The sequence below is a fragment of the Sus scrofa genome, chromosome 8, assembly GCF_000003025.6.
Source record: "Sus scrofa isolate TJ Tabasco breed Duroc chromosome 8, Sscrofa11.1, whole genome shotgun sequence".
Taxonomy (NCBI): domain Eukaryota; kingdom Metazoa; phylum Chordata; class Mammalia; order Artiodactyla; family Suidae; genus Sus; species Sus scrofa.
In genome coordinates this window covers 115,429,848-115,456,405 of record NC_010450.4, presented here as the reverse complement: position 1 = coordinate 115,456,405, position 26,558 = coordinate 115,429,848, and the positions used below count along the sequence as shown (strand labels likewise).

Genomic DNA, 26,558 nt, shown 5'->3' with positions numbered 1-26,558 from the left:
TGAGCACTTGCTTCAACTTCAGGTCACCAGCTACCTTAGCCCCTAGCAAGAGTCAGCCTTTTCTCAGAAGCTTTGAAGCCCCATTGACTTCTACAGTATGGATGTGAAAGTCTTAGGTGGCATCTTCTTCTGATAGAAGGCTCTTTTGTCTATATTGAAAATCTGTTGTTTGGTGTAGCCACTTTCATTAATTATCTTAGCTACTGCTTCTGCACAGCTTACTGCAGCTTCTACATTAGAACTTACTGCTGCACCTTTAATTTTTATATTATGGAGACAACTGCTTTCCTTTAACCTCATGAACCAGCCTCTGCCAGCTTTAAATTTTTCTTTTACAAACTTCTCATCTCACCCCTCAAAAAATTGGAGAGAGTTGGGACTTTGCTCTGGGTTAGACTTTGGCTTAAGGGAATGTTATGGCTGTTTTGACCCTCTATCCAGACCACTGTAACTTTCTCCATATCAGCACTAAGGATGTTTTGTTTTCTTATTACTCATGTCGTCACTAGAATAGCACTTTTAATTTCCTCCAACTACTTTTCTGTGCATTCACAACTTGGCCAACTGTTTGGCATGAGCTCTAACTTTTGGCCTGTCTTGGATTTCACCATGCCTTCCACTCTAAGCTTAATCATTTCTGGTTTTTTATTTAATGCAAGGAATTTGAGACTCTCCTTTTTACTTGCACACTTAGAGGCCATTGTAGAGTTGTTAACTGGCCCTATTTCAGTATTGTCTCAAGAGGGGCCTGAGGAGAGGGAAAGAGACAGGTTCGGCTTGTTGGTGGAGCAATCACAACACACACTTATTATGTTCAACATTTTATCTCAGCATGGTTTATGGTACCCAAAACATTTACAATAGTAACATAAAAGATCGCATCATGGATCACCATAACAAATATAATAACGAAAAAGTTTGAAATATTGCAAAAGTTATCAAACTATGACACAGAAACAAAAAGGGAGCAAATACTGTTAGAAAAATGGTGCCAAGAGACTCACTTGATGTAGAGTTGCCACAGACCTTCAATTTGTAAACAACACAATATCTGTAAAGCACAATAAGGGGAAGCCCAATAAAATCAGCTTTGCCTGTAGTTCCTACCACCAAAGCACATCTGGAGCCCAACTCTCTGCCTTCATTTTGTTAGATGCTACCAAGTAGTTCAGGTTCTCATGATCTCATCTTAAATTAGTGTTAAAGTCTCATGCTTTCTAGTTTACCCTTAATTTAGTATAAAGCTATTTTTCTAATCATAAATCTGACTCTTTTTAACCTACTCTTTATTCCTTTCTGGACTTCATTTCCCCAGATATGCCTTAAAAACTGCCTTTAAAATTCATTATACAGCCTTCTCATAATACTTAAATTTGTTTAAAATTTTTGGAAGATATAAAATACCTGAGGGATTTATGAACTGCCTAAGCCATTTTAGCACCTAATGCTTAAGTTTTTTTGGTAAGCATCAATAACCTCTTTTAGTTAGAAGTAGTTAAATGTTGTACATCTTCTCCTACATAACTTCACCACTAGGTGGTATGGTTACAGTGAAACCAAGTCAGACTAATTCTTTTCACTTTATGAAATTCACTAAGTAGGCACAAAACAATCACGCGGCCTATTCTTATAAGTTTGATGAAGTCCATCTTCAAAGAGGATCCATTATTGTGGCTGTAGGATCAGTCCAAAACCTCGTAGTCCATTGAGACAACAAAGTCTCCCTTTGGGGAAGGAGGGAGCATACAGGACCAAACGGAGGTCTAGGTCTAGAATGCCTCTGCCCAAAAGAACTTTCTCTTCTGTATAGCTGCGTTATCCAACACAATAGACAATAGCCACATGAAGCTATGAAATACTCAAAACGTTTCTAGAATGGCTAAACTGAATTTGTAATTATTTTAAACTTAAAAGTAAATAGCTATATGAGGTTATCAGCTACTGTATTGGACAGTGCTGAAATAGAGGGCTGTTCTCCGTAGATATTTTGCTGCTAAGATTGCCTGTTTCCAAAATTCAACTCAAGCAAGCACTGTGGTGCCCATACAGTCCTTCTATACTGCCACGTGTGAGCATCATTCATTTGTCAAGGAAGTATTTCTGAAGTCTCTTATGATGACTTAACAAAGTTCTTGTATAGATTTTGATATTTGTCATCACCTCTGGAATGTGGATTCCTGATAAAGGTATTTCAAATGCCTAGGAAGTAAAGTTTAAAAACATACATGACTATAGCTATATCTTACTGTTATAGTAGTATATATATAGTTTTTTGTTTGCTTGCTTTTTAGGGCTACACCCTTGGCATATGGAGGTTCCCAGGCTAGGAGTCCAATTGGAGCTGTAGCTGCTTGCCTGAGCCACAGCAACATGAGATCTGAGCCGTGTCTGTGACTTACACCACAGGTCACAGCAGTTCCGGATCCTTAACCCACTGAGCAAGCCCAGGGATCCACCCCGCGTCCTTATGGATACTTGTCAGGTTCTTTAACTGCTGAGCCGTGAAGGGAACTCCCTAAATCTAGTATTTTAAGATAAGTGTATACTTTCTTCATAAAATATTAACTGCTATTAAGATATTGATAGTGATTTTGTATATATATTTCTGTATCATTTAAGTTTTTACCATTTAAAAAATCATTGCTAATGTATTACATGGGAAATGGTATGTTTTAAAAATTTTCTAATGAAATGAAAAATTGTCCATCATTTTGTTTTTTTTTTTTTTTTTTTTTTTGTCTTTTTGCTATAACTTTGGGCCGCTCCGCGGCATATGGAGGTTCCCAGGCTAGGGGTCTAATCGGAGCTGTAGCCACCGGCCTACGCCAGAGCCACAGCAACGCAGGATCCGAACCGTGTCTGCAACCTACACCACAGCTCACGGCAACGCCGGATCGTTAACCCACTGAGCAAGGGCAGGGACCGAACCCGCAACCTCATGGTTCCTAGTCGGATTCGTTAACCACTGTGCCACGACGGGAACTCCCTGTCCATCATTTTGAACTAGCTCTACCTCCTCTTTTGTAAACGTTCTATAAATTACGAATGTCCTTTGCATAAAATCATGTATTCCCACTCTAGGCATAATTATTTTTCTCCATCTTTCTATATTTCTTTGTGTATATAATGTTTTTTACATGTACATTATATACATCTGTCTTTCTTCAAAGAAGTTTTTAGTGCCTGGCTAGTGTGAGCCCTCATCTTGCTTTTTTCAGTGCCTGAGATCTCAGTAAATATTTGTTTAAAGATGAAACAAAGATATAGTTAAGAAAGAATGATTGGAAAGCAAATAAGATTTTATTTTGTTTTACATTTTTTATTTTCTGCCAGAGAGGCTAAGTGTAAGTTTTAGGATGACGAACTCTTTACAGGTTGCATTTTGTCTCAGTGGCTAAAGTAATCTTATGCTAATAGTTATATTCTCAGCATATAAATACAAGTAGAATTTTCGTTTATTTATTTATTTGTCTTTTTAGGGCCACACCCATGGCATATGGAGGTTCCCAGGATAGGGGTCCAATCAGAGCTGTAGCCACTGGCCTATGCCATAGCCACAGCAACTCGGGATCCAAGCCACATCCATGACCTACACTGCAGCTCACAGCAACACCAGATCCTTAACCCACTGAGCAAGGCCAGAGATCGAACCCACGTCCTCATGGATGCTAGTCAGGTTCATTAACTGCTGAACCATGACAGGAACTCCAACAAGTAAAATTTTTAAAACATATCTGAAGAAAATGTTCCCTTCCACTCAAAATAGCTCTAGCAAGTCTTCAGGGAAATATAAAAAATGGATAAATTAATTGTATATTTAATTGATTTAAGTGATAAGAGGAACATTTCATCAATGAAATTGTATTTGTAGTTCATTCTGTCAGTTGGCTACTTATTGTGTGTCCTTTCTAAGTAAAGGATTTTTCACTCTCTAAAGTTGGAGTAAATCTTAAAAGGATTTTCTACACCTCCGTTTTAGAGAAAGGCTTACTTTTTCTGTAAAGGGCTATTTAGTAAATACATTTAGCTTTGCAGGATATAATGTCTCTGTTACAACTCCTCCATTCTGCCATAGTACCAAACCATCCATAGACAACTGTGTAAATTAACGAACATGATATTTTTCTAATAACTTTTTGAGGAGCTCCCACTGTGGTTCAGTGGGATCAGCAGCATCTTGGGAGCACTGGGACATGGGTTTGTTCCCTAGCCTGGCACAGTGGGTTAAGGATCTGGCTTTTTCTGCAGCTATGGCTTAGGTTTCAACTGCAGCTCAGATCTGATCCTTGGCCTGGGAGCTCCCTATGCTACAGGGCAGCCAAAAATGAAGAAAAAAAAAGAAGTTTTGATAAGCAGTGGGATGGATTTGCCTTTGAGCCATAGACCAACAAGTACTCTGACTTTAACTAGAGACATAGACAGTTAATTCAACAGAGAAGTAGCTACTAAAAAAGGGTTCAAGATATTGTAACAGGAATAATTCTTACCTTGTTATTTAAAGGAAATTTAAATGAAGATAGGAAATAAACACTTTCTTTTTTTCTTTTAAACTCAGAAGATCAAAGCTGTGTTGATGTTCATAGTATATTTTTATTTTACTTCTGATAGTTACCCATTCCTAACTATTTTTTAGGTGAGAAAAAGGAGAAGAAACAGCAATCGGTAGCAGGAAGTGCTGACTCAAAGCCTGTTGATGTTTCCCGTCTGGATCTTCGAATTGGTTGTATCACCACTGCCAGAAAACACCCTGATGCAGATTCTTTGTATGTAGAAGAAGTTGATGTTGGAGAAACAGCTCCAAGAACCGTTGTCAGTGGCCTGGTGAATCATGTTCCTCTTGAACAGGTAATCTGTGTAGCTAAAAGTATTTCTACATGCACATCACTTTCATTCCTTCTTTCTTAATGTCTTTTCATGTTATTTGTAGCAGACCATACAGCATTAGCCAGTTTTGATTCATTGATGAGTTTGTGAGGAATTCCACCAAAAAGTGCATAAAACTCCTAAAAACTTGGAAAAGATCTGTAAAGATCAAATTTATGAGCAGAGGAAGAAGAAATGTATTTTTTTCCTCAGTTTTTAAAAATACCTTTAGTTTGGTATTTTATATAAAATACTGTGTGTGTGTGTGTGTGTGTGTGTGTGTGTGTGTGTGTGTAGTCGTCATTGTTCCATCATGGAATTTTAAGTTCCTTGATTGTCACGTAATAAAAACTCAGAAAGCACCAATCTAAAAGTTGGAGAGGAAATTTTATTTGTTTATAACTCAAGAATATTTTAGATTCCATCTGTAGTTTACGATCCGACTCCTGACTTGCTCAGTTTACGATCCGCTTCCTGACTTTGTATTTGCAGACCGGCTCGATCCACGTTGCTGTGGCTCTGTGTAGCCGCAGCTATAGCTCGATTCGATACCTGGAACTCATATGCGCAGAGGAAAGAAAAAAAAAAAAAAAAAAAAAAAAAAAAAAAAGAAATATTTTCATACTAAAGAAGAAAGAGGAGAGGGGATCATAAAGATTGAACTTGTAATTTTTAATGGTATTCCTTTATTCAAAAAGATTGGATGTTTTGTATTTTATTAAATATTTAAACATATTTCCAATGACAGTGGAAAGAATCAAAGACAGTGATAGTTTTTAATTAGCTCTTTCTAGACATCTTCTATAGTAAGTTGAATTACTACCTATTGCCTCTGCCCCATGATATGTCAGAAATATTAGAAAAACCGTAGACTTTAAGATAGTTGTGCCTCTGTTCATTTCCTTCTCTGTTGTTTATTGGCTTTATGAATTTGCACAGATCCCTACATGTATTCATTTCTCGATGCTAATATTTATTTGAGCACCTGCAGTATACCAAGAACTATTCTAGGTAAGGAGTACAGCAATGAATTAAAATAAGTAGATAGATTTGTCTAAAAAGACAAAAATCTCTGCCTTTGTAAAGCTCATATCCCTATGAGGGAGTGAGAAAATCATATTGTGTGTTAAATAATGATAAATATCAGGAGAAAAAATAAGTGGGGAAAAGTCTAGGAAATATTTAGGCTAGGAAAGATAGTGTCATTTTATATAAAGTAGCCAGGGAAGGCCAAAAAAGTGAGATTTAAGTAAAGGCCTAAGGAAATAAAGAAAGCAAGTAATTCTGTCTGATGGGAGAGCATTTTCAGGCATCCCTGAATGAGAAGTCTATGTTCAGAGAACATCAGGAGGCCAGTGTCATTGTAGCAGAATAAATAAGGGGAAATGTCATGGGAAATGGAATCAGAGGTAAGGGTGCCAAGTGATGTAAAGGTCTTATAGATCATTGCAAAGACTTTGGCTTTGACTTTTAGTGAGATGAAGGCTATTGGAGGATTTTTGAGCTAAGGAGTAGTATAATCTGTCTCACATGTTAGTAGTGTCATCTGGTTGCTTTGTAGAGGCGAGAAAGATGGAATTAAGGAGATTAAAGAAAGCTCCTATCTATGAAAAAAAAACTTGGCACGTGTGTCTTTTTCTTTTTAACAATAATTTTGTACAGAATGGGGACTTCTTCACAACTGCTTATGAAGTTTGATTCATAAGGAGTCTTGGAGAAAAAAACCAACTGATCTTGAGCTAGCTCAGACTGGAAAAACTCCTCCTCATTGGGGCTTTAACTTTTTTGTTGTCATAAGTTACAGACTATTTCTTCTCTCCAAAGGCTGCCATTCACAACCGTATGCATAGCTATTTATATACATATCTGTATCTAACCCATCAAGTCAGTACTAGTAAGCAGTCTGTAAAGTACAGCATTAGCCCCCAAAACTACATACCAAGTTTTGTACATTCGTATATTTTTCTGAGGTAAAGTTCCACAGCTCTTAGCTGATTCTTAACAGATTGCATCATCTTACCAACCCTGTTGTTTTTCTAATACACATTTGCTGTAACTTTCTTTTAAGTCTCTATATATGTGGCATTCTTGTTTGAAGAAAAGTCTAATTCTCAAAGACCTCAAAAACAGGCCTTTTAAAATTGAGCCTTAGGCCTGTGTTTTTTGTTGTTGTTTTAATTACGAAATTTGGGGTTAAATTTGCACATTTATTTATAAAACCATCTTTTATCTAGAATATGTGTCTCTCCCCCCCCCACAGTGATATTCTTGTATGTTATTTTATTTTAAACTTGTTGAAATAATTTAAACAATTGTGTTCCTTGTTTTTGCTTGTTGAGAAAAAAATTAAGAAACTTCAGCTTTTGAAGTTGGAAGAAATTTCTCTACTTGTGTAACAATTGTAGAAATAGCCCTAATTGTTGATTGTAGTGTGCATAATGCTTGAATTGTTAAATGATTCTTATTTTTTAATTTAGGAAATGAATCTTGCATAGTATTGGAAATGATCAAACATGCAGGAAAAAGTGATTGTGCATTTATCTTAGTACTAATGTTAAACTAAATGCTTTTACACACATTATAATTTAATCTTTGTTAGAAGTCTTTAATATCATGTCCCTCATTTTGTGAGGAAATAGGGAGATCAGCTTTATACAGTCTCATTGCTAGTGCATTGCAGCTGAAATTCAAAACCAAATTTTGTTTCATTCAATCATTTTTTAATTTATTCGTTCAACAAATACCTAAGTGAAAGGCCTTACCTCTGCTCTTTGATCTCTCTTGCATTGTCAGTTTGTAAAATGTTTTTTTTTTTCATGTTGATATAAGGCTTTTTAACATAAAAGGTTTTAGACACAGAAAAGGATAAAGCAGCCACACAAATAGAACATTTGATATTTAACATATTAGATGTACCTTAATGTATTCTAGATATGATTATTCTAAATCTCTATGTATCTTTAATCATCAATTTATATTTCATACAGATGCAAAATCGGATGGTGATTTTACTTTGTAACCTGAAACCTGCAAAGATGAGGGGAGTAGTATCTCAGGCAATGGTAATGTGTGCTAGTTCACCAGAGAAAGTTGAAATCTTGGCACCTCCTCATGGGTCTGTTCCTGGTGACAGAGTTACTTTTGATGCTTTCCCTGGTGAGTATTTAATAGTCATTATTTAAAATAGTTTGGAAGTCATTATTCTCAAAGGTATGCTTGGAATGTTTAAATTTAAAATGAATCCTGTGTATGACTTATAAGACTTTATGTTAAATGATTGTTATTATTGATATTATTATTGAGTTTAGAGAGATTGATTCAAGATGGCAGATTGACAACAACCATCCCCTCCCTATGAATACTCAAGTTACAGAAAACACCAGAGAGATTTTATACTAAGTGAAATACTAATTTTGATACCTACGTACCAGAGAGTGTAATATGGATACGGACTAATGTGCTACAAAATCGTTTCAGGTGTAGATTATCTCAGAATGCAACACAGAAAGATGAAGAGATGACAAGTTTAGACAGGAGAAAATGTGTAATTCTCAAAGTCAGTCTATCAATATACTTGAATATACTTTTGTTAGACTTTAGGATATAGAGGAAGTCTCTAAGTTGAAATTCATATTTGTTTTAATAATCTAAAAGGAAGTTTCATTTCATATTGCTTATTTTCTCCAGTAAAAGTTCCTGAAACATGAAGCATCATAATGTGTTAAGAAAGGTTTTTCAAATAGGTCTTTGAAGCAGAAGAGAAAGGATGCTTGGCAGATGTAGAATAAATATTTCTTTCATAAAAGAGGGAAGATCTCATAAGAGGAAAAAGAATTAGAAATTAAAAGACTGTGTTTACAGAGACTGTTGTTTGACTAGAGTAAGGAAAAGCAGAAATAAATTAGGGTAATAAGTAGAATTAGGTTTTTAAAGTCAGAACTGATTTGAAAACATTTGTAAAAACAACAGAGTTGTAATGGAGTAGCAAGGTTTATATGATTATATAGACCTGATTTTTAAATCCTCTTAACTGTTTTTGATGAGATACTAGGATATGAAGAATTTTAACATTGGAATAATAAGATTTTTAAAAATGAATGAAAGCATGAATTAACGTCCATGAAACTCATCTACCCACTCATTATCAAAAGTAGACTTAATCTGAAAAGCATGTGCATTGTTGAACAAGTATCCATGACTTTGAATGCATGTTTCTATCTTGACCCTTGGTGGATTGGAAATCATAATGGTCTGTGCTCCAAGAACCTTTTTTTGGTAATTAAGATTTTTGGGAAAATCTTGGTCTCAATCATTTCTCAAAGCAGCATAATGGCTTTAGGTTCTAGGAGCACATGATCACCTCTCTACTTAGCAGGTTATCAGAACACTTCCCCAGACTTCATGCTTTTGGGTAATCCATTATGTGTCTACCTGACACACCGGAAATTCTATTTCACTAAATTGGAAGAGAATGAAAATGAAGGTGAGCTTTTTCTTTTAAGATTTAGCATACATTGGAAAAAAAAAAAAAATCTTGTTTTACCTTTTCAGATTAACATTTGCCTTTTTATTTAAATACTTAAGATTAATACTTTTTTTTTTTTCCTCCTTTTTTAGGACCACACCCTTGGCATATGGAAGTTCCCAGGCTAGGGGCCGAATCGGAGCTGTAGCTGCCAACCTTTACTACAGCCACAGCAACGCCAGATCCTTAACCCACTGAGCAAGGCCAGGGATCGAACCTGTGTCCACATGGATGCCAGTCAGATTGGTTAACCGCTTAGCCACAATGGGAACTCCAAAATTAATACATTTTAAATTTTGTTTCTTGATGTAATTATAGAGTCAGATGTTTAGAACTGGAAAGAGTCATCTACTTTTCACACACTGTTTTACAGATTTAAAGACTGAGACCCAACAAAACTTAGTTATTCACTTAAGGTATTATAGAGTTTGTAGAAGGATCAAACAATAGATGTGCCTGAATCTCTAATAATATTAGCATTATTGTTCATTAGTTATTGCTTGCTATGAATTCATATGGACTGTTTCATTAGAGAAATCTTATAGATCTTTTACTTTTATACAAACTTTCATTCCCTCATCTTATAGAATTAACGGTAAATATTGGAGCACTTGAATATATAAGTGTATTGAATTTTTTAGTTACTCAGTAACTTAACATTAGAGACACTAATAACCCAGTGTGGATTTCTTGACTTTACTATATTTTTGAATCTTTCAATCTATTTGACTGTGTTTGTATTTACATTGTAGTTCTTCCTTGGTGGCTTAGCGCATAAATACGTAGGTTCACTTTTACAAAAAATGAAATGTGTAAAATGAGAGAAGGGAAAAACCTAACATTAAAATGGCCCATGAGGTTTGAATTATTCTCCTATAACCTATAATATGTTTAACCAAGCTGAACTGCATCAAATATTGATAAACTTGAGGGCGTGATGTCGGTTAAAACTCATCCTGCTTATGCTTCTACATTAGTTACTGCTTCTGTAGCAGTAAATCTGAAAGGAAATAACAGTTAATACTAAATATGCAACAGATCATTAGTCTTACTTTTTTTTTTCTTTTCCCAGAGAGAGCCATGATTTATCAGTGCTTTATTTTTCAGCATATGTTTTACATTTTTAAAACTTAAGGTGTCTGCTGGTACATTTTGATGTTTGTTTGATGTGCTCAGTGTCTAGAGATTTACATTTCATGTTGCATATATTAAGTATGGCATAGAAATTGCATTTGGGGCCCAATCTTTGAATTGCTATTTGGCTTTGAATAGGCTTTTAAATTTTTTTTCTTGCTTTTTTTTTTAGGGCCGCACCAACAACATATGGAAGTTCCCAGACTAGGGGTAGAATAGGAGCTACAGCTGCTGGCCTACACCACAGCCACAGCAACACTGTATCCGAGCCGTGTCTGCAACATACACCACAGCTCATGACAATGCTGTATCCTTAACCCACTAAGCCAGGCCAGGGATTGAACCCACATACTCATGGATACTAGTTGCGTTCGTTTCCGCTATGCCACGACAGGAACTCCTAGGCTTTTAAATTTAACGACTGTTTTCTACATCTACAAAAGCATAGTTTCCAGAGAATTTAGAAGATGCCTGATAATATTTTTTTAATGGCTAAAAACCCTCCCCACTAGTTTTTTTATCAGCACTTTTTTATCTTTTTCTGTCTTTTCAGGGCCACACCCTTGACATATGGAGGTTCCCAGGCCAGGGGTCAAATCAGAGCTGTAGCCTATACCACAACCATAGCAACAGAGGATCCAAGCCATGTCTGCAACTTACACTACAGCTCGTGGCAATGCTGGATCCTTAACCCACTGAGCAAGGCCAGGGATCGAACCTGTATCCTCAAGGAGCTAGTCAGATTCGTTTCCGCTTAGCCATGATGGGAACTCCTCCCCACTACTTTTTTTAATCTTAAACATGTGAAACCATAAATTTTAGTATTCAAATATGGTAACTAATCCCTAAAGCATCAAGCAGAAAGAACTTGAAAATAATATTACAGTCAGAAGAAAAAGGTATTAACACCCTTTTTGTTTTGTTTGAGAATGTACTGTTTTCAGTCTAATAATAACTGAGAATTTGCATTCAGACTTTTAACTTCTAAGATCATACTTATTTCTTTTGATATAGTCTTAATAAATATAAATTGATGGTTAATCACAAAGCATGTATGATATGCAAGAGTCTTTTGGTCCCACTTATTCTTTAAAATTAAATCGAGTTTGTTTTTTATATTGAGTTGTATGAGTTTTTTATCTATTTTGAATATTGATCCCTTATCGGCTATATTGCTTGTAAATATCTTCTTTTATTCAGTTGGTTACCCTTTCATTTTGTTGGTGGTTTGCTTTGCTATTTTATTTCTATTTTTTATTTTCTTTTTCCTTTTTTTTAGGACCACCCCCACGGCATATGGAGGTTTCAGGCTAGGGATTGAATCAGAGCTGTAGCCAACAGCACATGCCACAGTCACAGCAATGCCAGATCTGAGCCACCTTTGCGACCTACATCACACCTCACAGCAATGCCAGATCTGAGCCACCTCTGCGACCTACATCACACCTCGCGGCAATGCTGGATCCTTAACCCACTGAGCAAGGCCAGGGGCTCTCGTGGAACCTGCATCCTCATGGATGCTAGTCATATTTGTTTCCTCTGAGCCATGCTGGGAACTCCCTGCAAAAACTTTTTTGTTTGTTATGGTACAGTTTTTTTAATTTTTGCTTTTATTGGTCTTGCCTAAGGAGACATATTCAAAAAAGGTATTGCTAAGACTGATGTCAAAGAGGTTACTGCCTTTGTTTTCTTCCAGTATTTTGGTTTCAGACTTAACATTTAAGTCTTTAATCTGTTTTGAGTTTATTTTTGTGTGTGCTATAAGGAAGTGGTCAAGTTTGATCCTTTTACATGTAGCTCTTCAGTTTTCCCAGTACTATTTATGGAAGAGATTATCTCTATCCTGTTGTGTATTCTTGCCTTTTTTGTCATGGGTTAATAGATGATATGAGCATCAGTTTATTTCTGGGCTCTCTGTTTTGTTCCATTCGGCTGTTTGTCTGTTTTTGTGGTAGTACCATACTGCTCTGATTACCACAGTTTTGTAGTGTAGTTTCAAGTTTGGTGTAGTTTCAAGCATGACACCTCCTTATTCTTCTTTCTCAAGATTACATTGTCTTTTGTGTTTCCAAACACATTTTAGGATTATTTATTCTAGTTCTGTGAAAAATGCCACAGATATTTTGATAAGGATTGCACTGAATCTGTAGATTGCTTGGGATAGTATGGACATTTTGGTGGTAGTGATTCTTCCAATCCATGAGCACAGTTTATCTTTCCATTTATTTGTGTCATCTTCAGTTTCTTTCCTCTCTGTCTTAGAGTTTTCAGAGTACAAGTCTTTCAAACCCTTGGTTAAATTTATTCCTAAGTATTTATTCCTTTAGATGCAGTTGCAAATGGGGTTGAAGATGTAGAGAAAAGGGAATACTTTGTGCACTGTTGGTGCTAATGTAAATTGGTGCAGCCTCTATGGAGAACAGTGTGGAGGTTCCTCAGAAAACTAAAAGTGGAACTACCATATGATCCAGATTTATTTGAAGAAAACAAAAACACTAACCCTGAAAGATATATGTCCACCTATACTGCTGTTCATTGCATCATAAGTTAGCCAAGATGAAGCAATGTAAGTGTCTATCAGGAGATAAATGGACAAAGAAGATGTGCCATGTATAGACACATGCACACACATATACACATAGGAATATTACTCAACCATATGAAAGGATGAAATTTTGCCATTTGTGGCAACATGAATAGACCTTGATGGTTATTAGGCTTAGTGAAATAAGTCAGAAGAAGACAAATACCTGTGATTGCACATATATGTGGAATCTGAAAAACAGCAAACAAAAAACATGGATTTGTAGATATAGATAATAAACTGATAGTTGCTAGAGGGAAGAGGTATGGGGGATGGAAGAAATAGATGAAGGGAATTAAGAGGTACAAACTTCTTACTATAAAATTAATAAGTTGTGGGTTATAATGTATACATAGGGAATACAGTCAATAATATTGTAACAACTTTGTGACAGTAACTGATCTTGTTGGGATAGTCATTTCATAATGTATAAAAATATCTAATCACTGTGTTATATACCTGTAACTAATATAATTAAAAAAAAAATTTAAACCTGTCTATATTTGATTCTCCTTGCCAAAACACATTTCAGTCAGGTTTCTCTCTCCACTGTTCCACCAGAACTTCTCTGGTCCAGATCACCAATTCTTTCTTTCCTGTAGCTAAATCCATGGCTAGTTCTCAGTTCTTTTCTTACTTAACTTTAACTTGGCTTCTCACACCACACTTGCCTGGTGGTCCTTATGCTTCGCTGACTGCTCTGCTCATCTCCTTTGCTTCCTCACCTCCTGACCTCTTTTCTTTTTCCTTGCTTGGCCACTTTCTTTCCATGTTCATTCCCTTTGGCCGTTTGATTCAGTCACTTCTCTAGCTGCCTGCTAGACTTCTTCACTAATATGTCCCAAGGGAGAAGAATACATATCCCAATTTTTTCCCTGGATTTCCCTTTTTCCATGGCATTTCCCATCTCATCTGATAGGAACTCTGTTTACTCTTCCATTTGCTTACCTGCTTTTTATTTTCTCATACATCTTCTTCAGCAAATGCTAGTGACTGTAGCTTCTGAACATATATAGTCATTCTCATCCTCTTGACCACTACCACTTTGATTGATCCTCACACCAATATCTCTTATCCAGGTAATTGCAAAAGTTTTCTAACTTATCTCCTTGCTTTTTCCTTTGCCCTTTTTCTGTCTGTGTTCAGTTATAGCTGAGAGAGCAATGTAGATCAGATATATTACTCCTCTGTTGAAAATTGTTAAAAAGCTTTTCATTTGACCTAGAGTACAAATTCAGGTCCTTAAAATAGCCTCTCGTTATCACATTAATCTCATGTACTTCAGCTCTTCTTGAATCACTCCTATTGAGCCACTGGCTCTTTCCCTAGGTAGTTGCATGGCTTGGTTCCTCATCCTGTTCACATCTTTCAGATGTCACCTTCTTTGTTTTATTTTTCTCCAAAACACTTATCATCTAATATACTGTACATTATTTATTATCTGCCCACATGGAAATAAATGTAAGCATCATGAAGTCAAGATTTTTCTTTTTTTCTTTTTGTATTCACTACTATATTCCTATCATCCAGAAAAATGTCAGGCATACAGTAGGAGCTCAATAAATTGGTTAATGAATAAATAAAAACAGACTAGTAAAACATGTATAAAACAAACCACCTCCCACCCCCCCACCCCCCAGTATTTGGAGAACAGACCTGTGTATCTGCCTTCATTATTGCCATGATCATTCCTATCAAATCAACAAATCGATTTTCTCTATTGATTAGCTTTGTAAAATTAACTGACCCCATATGCAAAGTTTATTTAACTTTATGTATCACAAAGGGTGATAGTTCAGGAGTTCCCGTCCTGGCTCAGTGGTTAACAAATATGATTGGCATCCATGAGGACGCAGATTCAATCCCTGGCCTTGCTCAGTGGGATAAGGATCTGGCATTGCCATGAGCTGTGGTGTAGGTCACAGAGTCAGCTCAGATCCCACATTGCTGTGGCTGTGGCATAGGCCAGCAGCTGCAGCTCCGATTAGAACCCCTAGTCTGGGAACCTCCATATGCTGCGAGTGCGGCCCTAAAAAGACAAAAAAATAAAAAATATATTTAAAAAAAAGATAGTTCAAAAATTCAGTTAATGAACAAAATAATTACATTAGTACTAAGCTTTTTTATGGCCATGGCAGTTATCAGGGAAGCTGATGATGCATGAGCATTCTATGTAGTAGAATGGCCTAATTAAAATTGTTTCAGGCTGTTACTCTAGATTTGTGAATGCCAGGGACTCTGGAATGTGTATTTATTGCTTTTTGTAGGTTTTAAATGCTGAGATAGTAGTCACAATGTTTTACATCATTACAAACTCCTATTTGAGCTAGTTCCTGTTCCCTGTGTGTTTTGTTTAGATTGAATTGGCCTAAAGTGAATGATTAGTTTTTTATACAATATGTGTAACCATTTCCAAATGGTGATTATTGTCATGTGCTCAACAGTTATATAGAGTCTCTACAGTTTTTATCTCTAAGATCTTTTATTGGTATCATCACTGGGTAGCCATGTGGAAAAAAAAAAAAAGAAAAATTAAGGAAATAAGAAAAAAAGATTTAGAAGAAGGATAGAACATGCAAGAATGATGAAATACTTCTCTGGAATATAGAGGTCATTTTTTAAAAAATCTCTTAAAATATTAGGTATGCTTTTTTGTGGGAGGTGACTTTCATTTCAAACTAGCTTTATACCCTACCAAATTGTGTGTTATTGAGAAACATTTTGAATTAGCGAGATGGTTAACACTGCCTCCAAGACTTCTCAGCTCTGATTTATATTTAGTAATCATAATGTAACACGTTTTAATTACAATCTCAAATGTTTAGTTGTCTGAATCATAGTTTCACTAACTGATTCGTCAAAGCCTGACAACCACATTCAGAATTTTAGGTATTGAGCCTGATGTGTTGAAAACAACAGTCAAGATTTGGAGGTTCCTCTCATTAGTTTCTCATTCACTTTTAGTTCAAGTCATTGTTCCTTGAAAATTATTAGTCTTATATAAGAAGCTTAAAACTTGCAGATTTTAGCTCCACAAGTGCTGGGTGACCTAGGAACCTTTCTGAACGTCAACTTTTTCATCTATAAGAAGAGGTTTTTAATGGTATCAATTTTCTTGTGAGTTTTGTGAAGTTTAACTTCTGAAACATTCAGCTCCCTGCCTAGTATTTTAACTTCTTAGCTGTAATATTTGTAACTATTTTCTCTTCTGTAAAATGGGAGTAATTAATAGTGTCTATTTAGTGTACTGAGAGGATTAAATGAATGAATACACATAAAACACATAGTTCAGTGAATGGCACCTATTAAGCACCATGTAAGCATAGTTTATGTATTATTTTGAATATTATTTTCTAAATATGTTAATGTCTTCTAGATCTGAGAAGCTTAATTTTGTGCTTCTCCACATCTTGTTGTATTTCGGGCTTATGTCTACATTCAGCAGAAATTTACCTGCACTATCTACGGTCTTGATAAAAAGCTTTTACACAAACCTTGGATGATTTGCTCTTGAATTCATTATCTGTTTGGCAACATCTCTTGGGTCTAGGGTGGGGGATTCGTAGTTAGTACTCAGCCCTCTCTGAACATGTGTCTGCTTTCAGCTTTTCAGAATTCTGGAATGCCCACTTCCATGTGATCTGTGTAAAAAGCACAATAACGTTAGTAGACTAAGCAATAGTTTACAAACAAAAAGCATTCTCATAGATACTTCATATATTGGGATATTTTTCTATTTTATTTATTAATTAGTTCCTCTTGTCCAGTAGCATAATCAGATGCTCTTAATGAAGTAAGAAATCTTTATCCTTTATACTAGTAAGTCTTTTCAGTTTTAATTTTAATGTCTGTTCCACTGTAGATGTAATTAACTAGTCTGTCATCTCTGAAAATCTGCTTATCAGAGACAGTTTTGTGTGTTCTTGCCAGTTTCATGGCAGTTTCTAAAGAGCTAATAAAAAGATTTAAAAAGTTATTTCTGTTTATTACTGAATTATGCTTCAGTAAGATTTTTGTTATTACCTCCAGGGAAATTGTATTCCTTTTGAAGCTAACACTTAAGAGATTTCGTTAAGCGTCTTTATTATTTCTGGAACCAATACATTCAGATGTTATTCTTGAACATCCCCAGCTTTTAAAATCATGTTATATTTAAGTTTTATTTTCTCCTTCCTCTTCATTCATTACATAGAGGGATTTTTTTGGCATATTGATGGTCTTTAAGCCTAGACCAGATATATTCTACAATATATTTGTCTTATTGATTGTAAACTTTATAGTGTGAGTTACCATAAAGAGAGGGGATGTGGTATTATGCACATGTAAAAAGGTATTATTTGTTTCTTTCCTAAAGCGCAGTGTATTAGGAGACAACCTGCTGTACTAACAGAATAAGGACTTTGGTATCAAATCAGACTCTGTTTGTTGATTGTGTGACTTTGAGCAGCTTAACTTCTTTGATCCCCAGTTTCTTTATATATAAAATTAGAGACAGTGTTGTGTGAATTGAAAGCAACAACATATATTCCCTAGTGCTCAGAAAATGTTAGTCCTTGTCTCCTTACTTTGTCTTTCCATCTCACCAAATGGAATGGGCAGCAGATGAAACCCAAAGTAGTTATCATGTTTCAGACTTCCCATATGACTCACAACATAACTACTTGGCATTGCTTCTACGGAGAGGTTATCATATTTAGCTAGATAACCCCAACATTTAAACCGTCCTGCAGTATTTATACGAAATCTTTAAGTGCTGTAACAACAATCTAGTCATTTATTTTTAATTTTTTTTTTAATTTTTTTTATTTTTATGACATTGGTTAATTGAAATTTTTTTTAAGTTGTCATTTCCCCAATACAATTTTTTTTCTACTGTACAGCATGGCGACCCAGTTACACATGCATGTACACATTCTATTTTCGCACATTATCCTGCTCCATCATAAGTGACTAGACAGAGTTCCCAGTGCTACACAGCAAGATCTCTTTGCTAATCCATTCCAAAGGCAAGAGTTTGTATCTATTAACCCCAAGTTCCCCAACCACCCCACTCCCTGCCCCTCCTCCTTGGCAACCACAAACCTGTTCTCCAAGTCCATGATTTTCTTTTCTGTGGAAAGGTTCATTTGTGCCTTATATTAGATTCCAGATATAAATGATATCATATGGTATTTGTAGTCATTTATTTTTTATGTTGAAATATATCACAAAGCATAAGCTGCTTCTGCTATGTGTAAAAATTTAACACATTGTGCGCTCATCTTTTCACATTCTTTCTTTATATGAAGTGATAAAATTAGTGCCTTACATTTTCATTCTAAGTGTATGGGAAAGAAATTCACTGAGCTATATTACCTGCACTGTTTATTATAAGAGTAAAAATAATATCTTTAATATTTTTAAAGAAATGACAAGATATTTTATTTTCACAATCAAGAATATGAATTGCTGACATCATAAAAATAAAATAAGTGTTAAAAGTAAATGTTAAAGTTCTGATCAAGTCTGAAGATCAGAAATTGTATCCAAGACAATTAACTGGAAATCGCTATGGACAATGTATGTAATATGTTAGCTGTGCTTTCTTTTTCTCCTCCAACAGGAGAGCCTGACAAGGAGCTGAATCCTAAGAAGAAGATTTGGGAGCAGATCCAGCCTGACCTTTATACTAATGATGATTGTGTGGCTACATACAAAGGCGCTCCCTTTGAGGTGAAAGGGAAGGGAGTGTGTAGGGCTCAAACTATGGCCAACAGTGGAATAAAATAAAATGCTTCGGTTACTGAAACACATTGGAGAATACTTAATAACAATAAAAGGAAATATATGTCACTTGTACCTAAGATACACCTGACTCATGTTTGTGTTATTTCTTTTCTAGGCTTTCATTGTCTTTTACCTGATGTATATTGTTTTCAGTTGGTTAGAGAAACACTACATTTTTGCCTATGGTTTTTGATTCTTTATGATTCAGGGAGGAAATTTCATGTGCTTTGTGATGATTTTTTTTAATGGATATGTTGGCTAACCCATTGCTTTTTTATATATATTCAGATAACTTGAACTAGATTAACATTTTGTTTCTTGTTTGTAGACACATGTTGCATGCAACTTGAAGCCCTTGGATTTTTAGTATATTGTGTATCTGTTATAAATGTCTTCTCTTTAAGAATGTCAAGTTAGGATTTTTGTCAGGCTTATTAACTAGTCATTTTATAATGAAATTGAAAATGACCAATTTGATTCTAGAGACCCAAACATTGTAAAAGCTAGGAGACATAGCATTTGAACATTATTACTATTGCTTGTCTAAGTTACCCAGATTTGTATACTTAAGTCGTTAATTTGTATACAGTCATTATTTTTACAGAAAACTTAATTATGTTTTATTTGTATTGCTGGGTAGAGAAAGCTCTTATAGAATGAACAAAAAATAATATCATTGTTAGTGAACTGGACGTAACCCTTCTGGCTTCTGACTGGTATTCAGCCCTTTAAGGTTTTCGACAATACGAGATGGTTTTGGGCCACAGACTAAATAGCTGGTGCCTCTTAACATCTGTGTATGTATTACAGACTAAACCAGGAACAAAAAAGCAACAACTGACTGTCCCCCAAGATACTTTCTTATATAATGTTAACCCTCTATCTTACAGTGAGTACTGACAGTACTAATTATTCTTATAGATAGAAATTCCTGGTATATTATTCTCATGAGATGAGTCATTTTGGGGACATATAAATTTTAATATAAAATTGGAAGGTTTTTTTTTCTGCCCTGCTTCTGTGAAGAGCATTTAGTACTCTTCAGGTACAAGAACATTAAATGTCTGTCAAACAGATAATTCGTTGTTGCTTTTTTAAAAATATGCAGATTCTCATTACACCATTTACAGAGCATTCAACATAACACATTGAATTTAATAAACATGTCAGCAAGATAGGTTTGTATAGGGCATCAGAGAATGTTAGTTTAATGAGATCCTAATGTCTAGGTGATAGCTTGCAACTCTAAAAACCTACATTTGTAGGTGATTCTCAGAGGTGCTAAAAAATCCATAGAGCATAATAGTATTGGTTTTGAAGCCAGATGACCTGGTTTTGACTCCAGCTCTACAGTTTAAGTTGCCTTTGTGATCCAGGGCAACTCTTCAGCCTCTCTATACCTTACTTCCCTCATCTGTAGGTTGGATATAATAATAGTACTTACTTGGTTGAGTTGTGTTAGTTGTGAAAATGTATATTTTTACACATAATAGTTGTATATTGTGTTAAATCAGTTTATGTTAAGGATGTTCCTTTCCAGAAACTAGTGTTCCTATCTCTTATGTCCCTTTTCCTGGTATCATAGTTCCTGACACGTTGAATTCTTGTTCAGAAGATTACTTGGTGTATGTGAAATGGACATAGTTTCTTAAAGAATATTTCATATAGTCCCTGTCTTTCAACAAACCTGATAGTTCTCTATACCAGATGTACTATCTCTTGCCTCACTAAAGAGATTCGTTATTGAGACTTTCTTTTCCCTCCCTGCACTCCCACCAAAATCCAAAATATTTAGATACTGGGCAGCCCTGTTCATTGTTGCCTTTTCACTGGTTTAATATTATTGATAAAGTTTCAAATAGTTTTGTAATTTTCTTAGACTAGGAAGACAATACTTCTAACTGTTGTGTGTTCAACATAAATAAAAGCAATCATATTTTCAAGTTCTTGGTGGACAGAGAGAGGAGCACCTCACTATTGCTTTATGACAGGTCATTAAAAGGGCATGAGGAGTTCCCGTCATGACTCTGTGGAAACGAATCTGACTAGCATCCATGAGGATGCAGGTTCGATCCCTGGCCTCGCTCAGTGGGTTAAGGATCCGCCATTGCCATGAGCTGTGGTGTAAGTGGCAGATGTGGCTCAGATCTGATGTTGCTGTGGCATAGGCCAGTAACTACAGCTCCAATTCGACCCCTAGCCTGGGAACCTCTATATGTCATGGGCGTGGCCCTAAAACAGCAAAATAAATAAATGCGCATGAGTATACTTACTAGGGAAATTATATGTTGTACCTTTAAAAATATAAAAAATATGGTGTACAGTATTAGCTGTGTACTTTGGCTACATAAATTGTGATACAAGTTCTGGTTCTAAGACCTATGCAGTGATGTGTAAACTAAAACTTTATTACCAAGATACAAAATAAAAATTAAGCAAATTAATGTAACTCACCTAACAATAATATTATTGCAAATTTCTGTCTTGTGGAGAAAGCTTTGCCTTAACAAAATTTTAGTTAAGGAAGAACTATTTCCATCTGTAACATAAGTTAGGGGGATAGATTAATATCTGTCATGGATTTTATTATAGAATTATTAGATATTCAATGCTTTATAGTTAAAAAAACCTAAACTCTAGTAGTTCCTGTAAGGAGATTAGGGCAGTTCCTTTAGTGGAGTATTTAAAGAGATTTTAAAGGGAGAGATGAGATCATTAAGCATTCCTTTGGAGTGGTTACAAAGAGAATACATCAAATTTTTTCTTTTTGCTGAAGAAGTCTTAGGAAGAATCACTTGGCAAAACTTGGCTACTGCTGCTGGCAGCAGTTGCCTTTCTAAAAAACCATGTATATGCCTTGATCCTTTGAGTAGTACACTGCTATTGTGGGCACTATTTCTGTAAGAACAGTCTATCTCAGAAGCCTATGTAGGAAGCAGGTCACTAAGTTCTAGATAGGTAGATTGGTAGATAGATAGATAGATAGATAGATAGATAGATAGATAGATAGATAGATAGATAGATAGATAGATAGATATAATTTAAACCAGAGCAACTCTGTAGTTGTACCTATTTGCAGTACTTCTTGGATGACAGCCCAAAATTTTACAATAATAATGAAAATAAAGATAGTTGCTGATGGCGAATATGCCCCTATACAAAACTGGATCTTCTTCAGATACCAACTTTTTGGAATGGAAAAGAATTGGTAACTTATATACATATTGTTGCTTTGTACTTTTTAAAGTTAGGTTTTAACTTATGGATAAGTTTTGGCTGAGATAATTCATAGGAGTATAACTCTTAAAAAAAAATTGGAGAAAGGACCCAGAACAATGAAATAATTGTTAGTTTGAAAGTGAGCCATCTGGAGTTTCATAGTGTGAATTAATTATTGTGTATTATATTTTTTCACTCTTAGGTATTCCCCTGTTTGTTTTTTTCTTTCCCCTTCCTTATTCCCACCCCTCTTAACATACCTATTCCCAGTTCTCTGGATTTTTTGAGTGAAATATGCATGTATGTGTTAGTTTATGTCTCATCAACATCATTTTCTATCTGGAAGGCTATTGTCCTTAGCAACAGCAGCAGAAACAAGCCCAGGGCTCAATAATTGCAAGAAAAGAGAATGATCCTTTTAAATGAAAGGGCTAACTAACTACTTTTCTTGCCTTTCCCATTGCTTCATAATGCTTACAGAATTTTTCAAATAGCAGTTATTAATTTCTGCTCATTCCTACAGTGGCATTCACATGATGAACCTTCCTATCAAAGCTGCTCTGATGAAGTTTTACATTTGTTTTTATAGATTGTCTCATTAGAATATCATACATCCCAGTAGAGAAGTGCTCTCAATATATGCATCCAGTTAACTTTTCAGGCCTCAGATATTTGGCTGATACTTGTTAATTTAAAACCCACTCAACTTTTCACACCTGGGGAATTTGGAAAGAACAGTGTAGGAATCATCCAAAATCAACACCACAATTTGATTTCTCTTTGAAAAGGAGTAATGAAAAATGCATCCCAAAAGTCACTTTTAGTAAGTTTAGCAATAAAGAATGATTCTGGTAGAGATAACTTTTTCTGTAACTTTTGGTTTCATATGAAAGGATAACATTTTCTTTTAAAGCTATGAATTGACAGTAATTCCATGGTGGAAAATTGAGAAACATTTTTTAAATAAAGTTTGAGAATCTGGGAAATAGCAATGCCACTTAAAAACATTATTAGCCTCCTGTAAAAGAATTATGATATGCCTGAAAATCAGTAGAAGAGAAAATCTAAGCACGTTTTTACTTAAATGCAGAGCATAGATAAACATAAAAGGAAGTCTGAAATTGCTAATTGAGCTACTGTAATCTAGAAGAATAAACCTAATAAAGGTCAGAACTGGTGAATATTAGAGATGAACCCCTCATGCCCCAGGATGGGATGTACTAATGAGGCACTAATCCACACAGAAATTTTAAATGTACTATCTTTTTAATCATTAAAATGTTCAAAACACTTTCAGATATAAAGTTTTGTAGAGATTTTTGTCTTCCAGTTAAGAATAGCATACAGATAGGGCACCTAAAGGAATATAAGGAAAGATTACAAATTGTAGAGTTATAATAAGAAAGGCAGCAGAGTACCAAAGATGAACTTTCTGGACATCATTTATTTTCCCTGGGCTAATTCTGGTCACATGGTTGTTCTGTTACAAGTTGTAATTATCTCCAGTAATGATGAGTTTGTTCAGTGGATACACGTGTCGTCATCCAGAAAAAAAAGCTGAATAATTAGCTTCAGGTAGAGCATGGCACAAGATGTCCACTTTCAATGCCTTGCTATTTTTATGGTTCAACTACCACATTTCCAACAAATTATTTGCCTACATCCATTATGTTATTCTGAGGACTTGGAATTGCTATGGTTCATGGAAGACTGTGTCTGGAATTAATGCCTCTGGGATACTAGTTGCACTAAGTGAGATGCTAGAATTCAGAGTATATTATTAGGCAAATGCACTAGCTAGAAAGATGTGAGAATATGAGAGAGAATAATGGTTAAGAATGGACCTTCTAATATGTGTATATTAAATAAAAGAGATAATGATAAACTACAAGGAATGCTCAGTGTAAATCATAAAAAAAGACTTTTGAAACACAAGGGGCAATCTGTAAGGGGAGTCTTGAGTTAAATAATTAACTATCTTAGCAAAATCTAGTAATATGGGGAAAAGAAAAGCATTCCAAAGACTTCTTCCATGGGAAGATGCTGTAAGGAGTAAAGGATAGGGAGGAAATGAAAATTTTCTAAAAATCTTATTTTAATAGTTGAAGGTATAATTTAGTGGAGAAAGCATTCTTGTTTAGGAAAACAGTTCTTACTTTGTTATCAAACAGTAGTAGAGAAGATGAAATTGATTCTGAATTCAAGGACAATAAAATAATTCTTTCTTATATATAATGGTTTTATTTTTTCCATTATAGTTGGTTTATAGTGTTGTATGAATTTTCTACTGTACGGCAAAGTGACCCAGTCACACATATATACACACATTCTTTTTCTCATATTATCCTCCGTTATGCTCCATCACTAGTGACTAGATGTAGTTCCCTGTGCTATGTACAGCAGGATCTCATTGCTTATCTACTTGAAATGCAATAGTTTGCATCTATTAGTCCCACACTCCCAGTTTATCCCACTCCCTCCCTATCCCCTGTGGCAACCACAACTCTGAATTCCAAGTCCATGAGTTTATTTTCTGTGAAAAGGTTCGTTTGTGCCATATATTAGATTCCAAATATAAGTGATATATGGTATTTGTCTTTATCTTTCTGACTTAATTCACTTAGTACAAGAATCTCTAATTCCATCCATATTGCTTCAAATGTCGTTATTTTGTTCTTTTTTTATGGCTGAGTGGTATTTCATTGTGTGTATGTACCACTTCTTAATCCATTCATCTACTGATGGACATTAGATTGTTTCCATGTCTTGGCTATTGTGAATAGTGCTGCAATGAATATACAGGTGCATGTATCTTTCTCAAGGAAAGTTTTGTCCAGATACATGCCCAAAAGTGGGATTGCTGGGTCATATGGTAGTTCTATATTTAGTTTTCTGAGGTACCTCCATGCTGTTTTCCATAGTGGTACCAATTTACATTCCCACCAACATTGTAGGAGGGTTCCCTTTTCTCCACACCCTCTCCAGCATTTGCTACTTGTTGACTTGTTAATGATGGCCATTCTGACCAGTGTGAGGTGGTACCTTATAGTAGTTTTGATGTGCATTTCTCTAATAATTAGTGATGTTGAGCATTTTTTAAATGTGCCTGTTGGCCAGCTGTATACCTTCTTTGGAGAAATGTCTATTCAGGTCTTTTGTCCATTTTTTAATTGGGTTTTTTTTTACTGTTGAGTTTTATAGGTTGTTTGTGTATTTTAGAGATTAAGCCCTTGTCAGTTGCATCATTTGAAACTTTTTGCCCATTTCATAGGTTGTCTTTTTTTTTTTTATGGATTCCTTTGTTTTGCAAAGGCAAATTTTGATTAGGTCCCATTGTTTTATTTTTGTTTTTATTTCTGTTACCTTGGGAGACTGACTTAAGAAAATATTTGTACAGTTGATGTCAGAGAATGTTTTGCCCATATGTTTTGCCTAGGAGTTTGATGGTGTCTTGTCTTCTGTTTAAATCTTTAAGCCATTTTGAGTTTATTTTTGTGCATGGTGTGAGGGTGTGTTCTAGTTTCATTGATTTACATGCAGCTGTCCAGTTTTCCCAGCACCACTTGCTGAAAAGACTTTCTTTTTCCCATTTTATGTTCTTGCCTCCTTTGTCAAAGATTGATTGACCATAGGAGTCTGGGTTTATTTCTGGATTCTCTATTCTGTTCCATTGGTCTGTATCTCTGTTTTGGTACCAGTACCACACTGTCTTGATTACTGTAGCTTTGTAGTATTGCCTGAAGTTTGGGAGGGTTATGCCTCCTGCTTGGTTTTTGTTCCTCAGGATTGCTTTGGCAATTCTGGGTCTTTTGTGGTTCCATATAAATTTTTGGATTGTTTGTTCTAGTTCTGTGAAAAATGTCATGGGTCATTTGATATGGATTGCACTGAATCTGTGGATTACTTTGGGTAGTATGGCCATTTTAACAAGATTAATTCTTCCAACCCAGGAGCATGGAATATTTTCCATTTCTTTGAATCCTCTTTAATGTCCTTGATTAATGCTTTATAGTTCTCAGCATATAAGTCTATACCTCCTTGGTCAGGTTTATTCCTTGGTATTTAATTTTTTGGGGTGCAATTTAAATGGTATTCTATTTTTGTATTCTTTTTCTAATATTTCATTCTTAGTATATAGAAATGCAACTAATTTCTGAATGTTAATCATATCCTGCTACTTTGCTGAATTTGTTCATAAGTTGGAGTATTTGTTGTGTGGAATCCTTAAGTTTTTCTATATATAGTATCATGTCATCTGCATAGAGTGACAATTTCACTTCTTCTCTTCCAGTTTGGATACCTTTTATTTCCTTTGTCTGACTGCTGTGGCTAGGACTTGCAATACCATGTTGAATAAAAGTGTGAGTGGTCATACTTGTCTTGTTTCAGATTTTAGCAGGAGGTCTTTCAGCTTTTCTCCATGGAGTATTATATATGCTGTGGGTTTGTCATAAATGGCTTTTATTG

General features: G+C 35.2%; 1 protein-coding gene across 4 annotated transcripts in view; it reads left to right on the top strand.

Moving 5' to 3' along the window:
- AIMP1 (aminoacyl tRNA synthetase complex interacting multifunctional protein 1) overlaps positions 1–18,953 on the top strand; it is a 39,283-nt gene extending 20,330 nt beyond the window's left edge. For 3 of the 4 annotated variants that reach the window (XM_021100267.1, XM_021100268.1, XM_021100269.1), the window contains 3 exons: positions 4,634–4,845; positions 7,851–8,019; positions 18,709–18,953. In XM_021100267.1, the coding sequence (XP_020955926.1) occupies positions 4,634–4,845; positions 7,851–8,019; positions 18,709–18,875 (548 nt within the window). In that variant the 3' untranslated portion in view covers positions 18,876–18,953. 4 annotated transcript variants of the gene reach the window in all.